This window comes from Physella acuta, unplaced genomic scaffold, assembly GCF_028476545.2.
Source record: "Physella acuta isolate Inbredline_101_S28 unplaced genomic scaffold, ASM2847654v3 ptg001149l, whole genome shotgun sequence".
NCBI classification, from domain to species: Eukaryota; Metazoa; Mollusca; class Gastropoda; family Physidae; genus Physella; species Physella acuta.
Window position 1 is genome coordinate 500,863 of NW_026732666.1, and position 10,105 is coordinate 510,967.

General features: G+C 32.5%; 1 protein-coding gene across 1 annotated transcript; it reads left to right on the forward strand.

Moving 5' to 3' along the window:
* The first annotated feature begins 376 nt into the window (after positions 1-376).
* On the forward strand, positions 377-8,855 carry LOC131956421 (uncharacterized). The gene is made up of 13 exons (XM_059320856.1): positions 377-420; positions 1,733-1,818; positions 2,101-2,232; positions 2,469-2,633; positions 2,819-2,830; positions 4,634-4,801; positions 4,987-5,211; positions 5,557-5,760; positions 6,162-6,302; positions 6,731-6,871; positions 7,504-7,644; positions 8,031-8,222; positions 8,648-8,855. Exons 2-13 carry the CDS (start codon positions 1,746-1,748, stop codon positions 8,812-8,814), a joined length of 1,761 nt encoding a protein of 586 aa, XP_059176839.1. The 5' UTR covers positions 377-420; positions 1,733-1,745; the 3' UTR covers positions 8,815-8,855.
* The last annotated feature ends 1,250 nt before the right edge of the window (positions 8,856-10,105 follow it).

Genomic DNA, 10,105 nt, shown 5'->3' on the forward strand with positions numbered 1-10,105 from the left:
ACATATTAACACGTGAAATATAAATAGGATACAATACTTTCCCTGTTGTAAACAAATCCCAAAGAGAAAAAAACGTTAGGCTCTATTTATTTTCAAACTCAATGAGTCAAGCAACATTTAACCATATATATATATATATATATATATATATATATATATATATATATATATATATATATATAGCTATAAAACACGACACAGGGTGTTTCAGAATACATAAATGTCCCACATTATTTTTAATACACTGAATAATAAAGTAATACGCGCGTGTAGATCAGATTTCGAGTGTTTAACACACGTGAAGAAAAGACTATCGTCTGACACAAGGTCAGCTATTTTTGGTTTAGTTCACACACAACTCCACAAGGAAGTGATATACCTATGCTAGTTTACACTGATGTTGCTGTGATATCGAGGGAGGTAAGTGTAGTTGAATTACGATATTGTAGTATTTATTTGCTCGAAAAGTAACTTTAATAATATGTAGTATCACAACATAAAGAGAAACCCAATCCGAATATATGATTTAGAGCTGTGTACACAGAATAATATTCGAGTTATTCACCTTTGCCTTTTTATGTTTTACGTTAGTGTTGGGGTAAAAGATAGATGCTGTTTAGCCGGTGTTTAGATTAGACAATAATAAATCATTGTTGCCCAAGGAAATGTCAGTTTTAATCGTGGACTTAATAAACCCAGAAATCGATGGTCTGGCGGATTATGTTATCATATATATATATATACGGGGTGCAGTTCTGACCAACATCAAAAACATTGTAGGCCTGATATTTATTTCTTCACCTTATTTCTTCACCTTAAATGTATTTTCAAGAGACCCGCATATATATATATATATATATATATATATATATATATATATATATATATATATATATATATATATATATTTATATATATATATATATATATATATATATATATATATATATATATATATATATATATATATACATATATATACTAGCTAATACTCTAGGAAGGATTTTTGGTAAATTGTAATGAAAAGTCGTCACATCATTTCTTATGGTCCATGCTTTTTATACCAAAGTGTGATGTATGAAAATCTTTAGTGTACGTTGATCACCCTCGGCAAGGATGAGGATCAACACCCATCAGCAATATTGAAGTGTCAATGGGCGTCGCGAGGCGCTCTGCGGGTGAACAGGGCCTTGATTATACGAGCCAACCCTATTCCTAACTATTGAACTCCTTAAAATGAATGTAGGTGCTACAGTACTTACATGGGATCCAAGGCGTTTAGGGTCATTCGACTGTTGAATTATGCACCTTTAAGAAGCTGTCCAAGCCGGCCAATTAGCGTGACCCTTTATTTGTCAAATAGGCTTATATTATAACGACCCTTTTAAGTTCAATGTGTGTTCAATGTGGTTTATGAGAATTGTATTTAAAGTATGGGCGATTATGGTTTATAGGTGTGTCTTTTAACGCTATGCGGGTTAAAGTTGCAAGTAAAATATCAAGTTTTCATGTGGGTTAATGACAGCGATTTTCACTCAAATCATTTTAAAGTCTTTATAATAAATTCTATTTGCTATATCTACTCAGAACTGTGATGAAAATTAAGTCATCATTTTTGCGACGAAGTAACCCGTTTAAATCAAAATAAAAATGTTTGAAACAATATATTATATATTTCAATGACGTGTTTACAGTATCTGACGACTGGCTAATACGTTTCATTCTCTTTCAGACAACGTATCGAAATGATGTTAAGAATATTCTATAAAAGCTGGTTTACACTCTTTGGCATTCGCTGTTTCTTTTTTGGAATGTGTGGTATAGTTTTATTTTTTAAGATCTTTTGCTATCAATGTATATTAATGTTACTAGTCGAAACAACTGTTTAAAAATAATTAAACTCCGTGTAAATGTAGGTTTAATGCACAGTAATAAAATGTATCAACGGTATGTACATATGTTGCCTTATATACAGACATTCATTTTCAAAAGATAACACGGTCGAAACGTGATTATTTCAAGCATGAGTGTATGGATTAAATGGAATACATTTTTATGGTAAAATATATAGTTTTATTATTGATATAACCCCTACTACAGTTGCAGATATCTGGTTCGGCAGCAACCAACAGTATCTGTGTCGATGTACGGACAACAAATGTTTACCTGATGGAACTTGTGCTGATGGTGCCAGATGTTTAAGTGAATGGTTTGGTCCGTCTTGTCAATATCGTGAGTAAAATAAGTTTATTAATGTAGCTAATTGTTGAAGTGAATTGTTTGGTCCGAATTGTCAATAACTGGGGTAAAAAAGTTCAATAATGTTCTTATTTTCATAGTTTTTAATTTTCTGAGTATTTATTTTCTGAAAAAATAAAACAATGTGTTTTGTTTAATGTTTGAAAGAATTACGCTTGTTAAAATTAAAAGTAATTTACATAATGCCAGCACAATTTTGTATTTCACAGAAAATCTAGCCACAGTTTATACAGCTAAAGTACAGCCAGATAATTCTTTGATTAGTGTCACAGATGACATCCAATGTAATATCAACTCTGGCAACACATACATGGAAGTTACGTGGAATATTTCATATCCCTTCACGTTTCTTTGGTTACGTTTTACCGCAGTAGGTTAGATTGTACATAACTTCTTTCAAACAAAGTATTACATTTAGTTTATTAATAAAAGCCATTTAACAAAATTATAAAATAATTGCAATCAACTATTAGTTCACTAAATTTCATGCATTGCGGTTGTAATTATTTTAATTTTTGTTATAAATATCTAATAATACCTAACTTTTTTTTATTGACAGTTAACAAAGATAGTCTAAAGCACGGGTTCCCAACCTGGGGGTCGCGACCCCCAGGGGGGTCGCGAAGGTCATTCTGGGGGGTCGCCAACTGGTATACTAAACCTTAGTAATTTGAAACAAAACATAAATATTTAGAAGAAATTTTTTTTAATTTGGCTTCATTAACATCACTGGAAATGTAATAGAGAAGAAAAAAAGCGCACTGTACAAAGTTGTTCTCAGTCACCAAAGTTGTTCTCAGTCACGAATCTATGAAATCTTCAAAACTAAAACGTCATTTGAGACGAGTCATTTGAACACACCAAAAAATATATGGAGTTCTTTCGTCGGTAAGAAGCTAGTTGCAAACGCCAGAAATTTGATCGAACAGGAAGTTTTCACCAGCATTAGTGCAAGCATCAAATGAAGTCGCGATAGAAAATGCCAAGCAAAAAATAAAAAAACAATAGGAGAAAATCTCATCAAACGCTGCATGTACGTAAATGTTAAATAACACATTTTTATTGAAATTAAGCTTTCACCATTGTTTGCTTTTCAAGTTGATAAATCAACAGACGTGAGTTCGTGTTCGCAGTTGCTAGTCTGTGTCTATATTCATGCGGATGATAGCAAAGAAGAGTTGCTCTTTTGTGAAGATAGCATGGAGAAAATAAATAACTTTTTTTAAACTGGATGATTAAAATGGGTTACAACGGCTGTGGGGGTTTGTACGGATGGTGCGCCATCTATGTTTAGCTCAAAATCGGGCTTTCAGAAAACAGAAAAGATTTAGCTCCCTAACCACTGCCCTAACCAATCGACATCAAGAGTCCATTGCTAGTATAAGTCGTAAATTATATAAAATCTGGAGCCTTCAAAGAACTGAGCAAAAACATTAATTTAGATCACGAGGTTCTGCTCTTCTACACTACAGTACCCTGGCTGTCAAACGAAATGTTGTAAATTGTGTTTTTGAATTGAAATCTGAAATCAAGTTGTTCTTGGGAGTGCAAAGGAAACAAGACTTTTTGGTATACTTAAAACGACATAGAGTGGTTGGAGAGAGTATCATACCTAGCAGATATGTTCGAACATCAAGATAAACTTAACCCGAAGCTTCAGGGAAAATGAAAAAATATTATAACTTTCCATGATAATCTCGGGGCATTTTTATCAAAGCTGCAAAATCGGTAAAGAAAACAAATCTTGGAAATATTGTAAATTTGAGAAACTCTGCGGTGTGGTAGATGCATCTGATTGTGAGATAATTAACATTTTAAAAGAAGCGATTTCTGGGCATCTTGAATCTCTTGAAAACGAACTGTATCGCTATTTCTCTGAGCTGAAAAAAGAAGAATCTGCATTATGCATTACCCATTCTCTTCTTCCCTTGATGTTGCCAGCATTCCCGATGAATTGAATTCTTTAATTTGCAGAATGATTCCGAGTAAGATGAAAAACTGCAGACACAATTTTGGTGTAGTATTCACCATTCATATCCAAACGTAAAATTGATTGACTTTTCGAGAATATATTTTCAACACTATTCTTCGATTAAAAACAAAATTAAGATAATTATAATGACATAAGTTGGCGTTAACAAAAAATGTTTTTAATTAAAAACTTAACCACGAAGGTTTAGTGAATAGTATGCAATTATACTCATGCTATTAAAACAGTTATCAAGAGTAGTTTATATTGAAAGTCTACTAGAAAATCTTATTTTAGTGCTTATTAATTTCCATACTAATTTCGGCTTTTTAATTCTATGGGGGTCGCGGGTCACTTACTTTTTATAAAAGGGGGTCGCCACTCGAAAAAGGTTGGGAACCACTGGTCTAAAGTTTACTTTGCTAATGAATGACTTTAATGTGGAGCAAATGCAAGTGTTAAAAATAAGCAATACAACAATTGAAATACGTTCTCCAAAAATATCAACAATAAACCGTATAAAGATAGGAGGCGACATATTTCAGAATGTCTGCTCTATTTATATCAGTGGGGGTGAGTAAATCTAATACTGGTGACAAACTACAACTTTTATCAAACTAGAACTCGATATTACTTACTACGATGTTGATTCTTTTAGACAATTATAATTTATTTTTTAATAAATTTACCTCCAATGAAGAATAATTTATTTTAATTTTTAAAAGATAATGATAATTAATTTCTTTACTATTCACCAGGTAGAAATATAGCTCTAAAGCAAAGCTCATCCCAGGACAGCTACTATAATATCACTACTCACAATGCAACTAACGCTGTTGATGGAAATAGAGACACAGACTGGTACTCAGGAACGTGTGTGCACAGTATCGATATGATTGGGGATCACTACTGGATGGTGCAGTTCGACAGAGAATATTTGGTTAGCAGATATGTCTTGTACAGTAGATTGGATAAACCACCGAGTGAGATTTGTATTACTTTTTTCCACATTGCATTACCTTTACATTATTATGCAAGCTTTTCCTCTATTTGCTATTATTAGTACAGTTTCAGATGACAGGCAATTTATAATGTTCTGCTTTGTTTGTTTAATTTGCAAGTACAAATTTCAATAAATAAAAAAAAAAATAGAAAAATTTCATTGCACGAGTATTCTTGAAGATAATTTGTATACAAGATTGGAAAAATGTTGCACGGTAATGTATGAGCATAATTTGTGAGTAGATTCTACACAGAGAATAGTGTTATTGAGTTTTAAGTATGGTACATATGTAGCATTTAAGCTCACCAAATATAAATACTTCAAGATTCTGGCTGCTGTATATATCGCCTCCAACACTTCAGACTGGTGAGCTGGGATAATTATGGACTAGCAGTTCTAAATTACACCGAAAATGGAAATGTTCCTCAGCTAACGGACACAGTAACTTCAGATAAAGTAAAGGTGTCCAAAGTTACAGTAGTAATTACTAATAATGTTCTCAACTTCTGTGAATTTGAAGCCTACGGGGGTAGGTGTATTAATACATTTTTAGAAATAATTATGTTGTAGATTGTTGAGTAGCTTTATTATCAATATTACTAATACCCAATGAATCGTCATGGTTCTATATTTAGAATAACAAATATGTTCCAATTATAAAAGACAAACATAAACGGCCCTGGAATCTTTAATTGTGTTCTTTTTCTAAACTTTCTCTAAAAATATTTATAATTTTTTATTAAATTTTTCAAATACTATATTTTGTAAAAATCAAACATTTATTCGTTGTTTTTTTTACTTTATTTACTATATACTTTAAGAATACATATTACATATGTGAAATAATGTTACCCAATGTAGCAATTAAACACAAATCATACATAAATGACGATATACTAAATAATATTTTTTTTAACAACAAAACAACAGACTCGCTGTGCCCACCCGGCAAATTTGGCCTAGAATGTAACAAAGAATGTCGATGTAGAAATGACGAGCCCTGCTTTACAGACACAGGAACTTGTTCTTCAGGATGTGCTGCAGGTTATACAGGGATGGGATGTCAGACACGTACGTTGGCTGGATTGTGTTGTTGGCTTTTATTTATTTTTACTTTGTCTTGTTTCTTTTTACTTTGGTTTTTACCGGCGCGTTCTGAATTCCATGTCTTCTATAGAACGCTTTGTTTTTTAAAGCAAGGAAATTACACGTTGGAATATACGACTCATTGCATACTTTGCTTTGGCAATGTCCACAGCTCTGCTCACAAATTGTCTACTAATTAAAATGTATCCAACAGGCGGCGGTCATTTGTGTTATTAATAATCAATGAAAGAGATCTTAACTTTAAAATAAATTATTCATCGGTCGACAAAATTAGGAAGGAATGAAAACATGAAATTCAAACAATTAATCAATAGAGCTTCAATTCAAGGTATTGCAAAATGAGAAGCTATTAAGCATTATTTTAGTTTGTTTGTCTTCACTATGCATTTTAGCCTGCATTCGCGGCACCTGGGGTGTAGACTGCTCGGTCACCTGCAGTAACAACTGTCTAGACATGACGTCATGTGAATCATCAACCGGTGCGTGTGTTGGAGGGTGTGTGACGGGTTTTAAAACACCCAATTGTGAGCAAGGTGAGATTGGTGTACAAAACGTAATGAGTGAATGAATAACGAGACTTGATGAGTGAATGAATAATGAGACTTGATGAGTGAATGAATAACGAGACTTGATTAGTGAAAGAATAATGAGACTTGATGAGTGAATGAATAATGAGACTTGATGAGTGAATGAATAATGAGACTTGATGAGTGAAAGAATAACGAGACTTGATGAGTGAAAGAATAACGAGACTTGATGAGTGAATGAATAATGAGACTTGATGAGTGAATGATTTTAATCAGACTTGGACGAAGGCAGGAGGAGTATAAATGGGCAACGGATGATAAAACATTTAAAGTTTCACATAGACTAGAATGACTACCGATTTCTTTTTAATTGTTCTATTTATTTATTTTTTGGGGGGGAGGGGGGGGGGGGGTTACTTGACTAGAATAACAACATTTGATCTATAACACTGGATTTGGTTTAAAAATGACCATAACAAAGAGCAGGTTGTGAAAATGTTGATTACGATCTGGCTTAATTAAAAGGTTAGGATCTGTTAAAAATAAGACATTATTATAATAATATATAATAATACATAATAATAATATACACACACTACCCATATAAATTGCTCTTACACAAATGTTCCTATTCGCAGCCTGTGATCCTGGAACATGGGGAATCAACTGCTCCATGTCGTGTAGTTCACATTGTGCGGGAGATAAATCTTGTGACCCAGTAAATGGTACATGCTACAGTAGTTGTGGTGATGGGTATACTGGAGCACAGTGTGATCAAGGTAACTACTTTGTGAAGTTTTGAAACACTTACCTGGGTTTACCTTTTATTCTATCTACTTAAACACACTAATGTTCCACATGTTTGAATATTGTAACATTATATTTTGCAAGAAATAGCAATAATCTTCTTTTAAAACGTTTCAACTAAAGTTGGCTGTCATATTTTTACCGATTATGGTGTGCGTCACTAGAAAAAACATTTTAAAAAAAATCATATAAATTGTTTAATTCTTTATTTTCATCTAATCGAACGTTCACAAATTCGTCTTTCTGAACTTCCATCTCTATAGACTAGAGCCCCAGGGATTAGTTTGTCTAGTTTCCTGACAAATACCTTAACAATTCGGATTATTCTCATTTAAAATATGTTTATTTCGTTCTGCAGAAGTATATTCTATTGAACATGATGAAAGCAGAGGCATCGGGATTGGGATTGGAGTAGGAGTTGTGATCACATCTACTGTTTTTCTAATCGTCCTGGCCATTTTGTACCGCCTTGGGATTTTGACGCTAAGTAGAAAGTTGAGAAATGGGAAAAACAGAACATTAACTGAACCAGAGACGAAATATCAAATTGGTAAATTATTATTATTATTATTATTCATATCTAATTAACTACAAAGGAAATTAAGTTAAAATAATTTTAATGCACAATTAAATTAAAATAATGTATTTTGTACATTGAGAATTATTTCTATTCCGAATCAACGCAAACTGATTTCCAGTATATGTTTATGTAGTCTTAGTAAATATCGGCCTAATATTGCTCTTAAAGTATACAAATATATACTTAAATACTTTGCAAATAATACAGAACGCTTGGTTATCAGAAAAGTGTTAACAAAAGTAATTGTCTTTATAACTAAAAGTACTATAAGTCTTTAGTTAAATAGCAAGTAAAATGAAGAGCTTATGATAACTTGACGTGTTATAGGTTAAAATTAAACTTCATTTACCAACAAAATTTCGTTTAAAGCATCGAGTGTGTTTTTGTTTACTCAGAACCCAGCAATGCCTATGATATAGTGACAGATAATGAGGCGACTGGCAATCGACAAGCTCAAGTTCAACGAAACTCTGATGTCAAGGAAAACGTAAACACATATGATGTTATTAATCTAGACGATGTAGGCAAACAGGATTCGAGTTACTGCACAATTAAAACGTAGTGAATTTAAAAAAGACTTTCTTATATATATATATATATATATATATATATATATATATATATATATATAAATATATATATATATATATATATATATATATATATATAAACTACCTGTTAGTACAATCGCTACTTATTTGGTATTAAATTGTCTGATATTTTATTATAACTTATAACAAATTCTAAAATTATTATTATATGTGTAAGTTGCTAATAGAGAAATCAGTATACAGCATGAACTAACCTAGATCGTTATTCTTATTTGCCAATACTTAGGCACTTGACAAAAGCCATCCAAATAACCTATGTTAACATTTGAAATGTCCATTGTGTACTAATACACCATAAGTTATAACAAAACATTTTTTATTAACCAAAATTAATTAGCTAAAAATTTAAAAAAATTATAAAATCAGAATAATTTATTGAGTTTCTTTATTAAGTCCTTAATAAAAATAAAATCTTTATTTTAGTCCTTAAATATTTGATATAAATCTTTGCTTTTTAGCTTCACGGCTCATCTAAGTAATTTATCTATCTAGGTTCTAGATCTAGATATATCTAGAAGTCTAGATCTAGATCGAGAAAGATTACGGAGAAAACTCGAATTAACAAAACCAGTCAAAGCATCTAGACAATTCTAGACTCTATATATTTCTAGATAATTATGAGTTTCTACAATAAACTATTTCAGACCTTCATTATTTTATGTAAGTATTAGCGTACCCGTCCCCCGCTCATTGCCGCGGGGATAGAAGAAAGTCTGACGAAATATATTAGAAGGATTTCACCAACGCGTTACCAATCATATGTTCTTAGACGCGTGACCTTGTTTTCTAAAACTGTGTTATTTAAATGTAAACAATGCCTGCGCTTGGATTATAATTATCGGGACACAGGTTTTCCTACACTACCGCATGAAAACCTTGAGTGTACATTAATCACTCACCGAAATAATGAGGTAGAATACACTTCGGTGAACCCCCATGTGTCAGGGACGTAGAGGGGGGCTCTCAGGAGCCCCCCCCCCCCCCCCGATTACACTACCGCATAGGCGCAGCGTACGGCCCCTGGCTCCTTAAAACTAGCAGGTGCCATCGTGCTCATAGGATAACCCAGCGTGCCAAATACCTTCCTGTAAACAATGATGCAGATTTCGTCATTCGCTAAAGTGACACAAATGAACAGGATTTTTTTCTTTAACACGTAAAAAAATTATTTGACGTGTTTTAAACATCAGTGTGACTGATGCAATATGCTAGCGTTACTAATGGTCTATTATTAGATGCTCG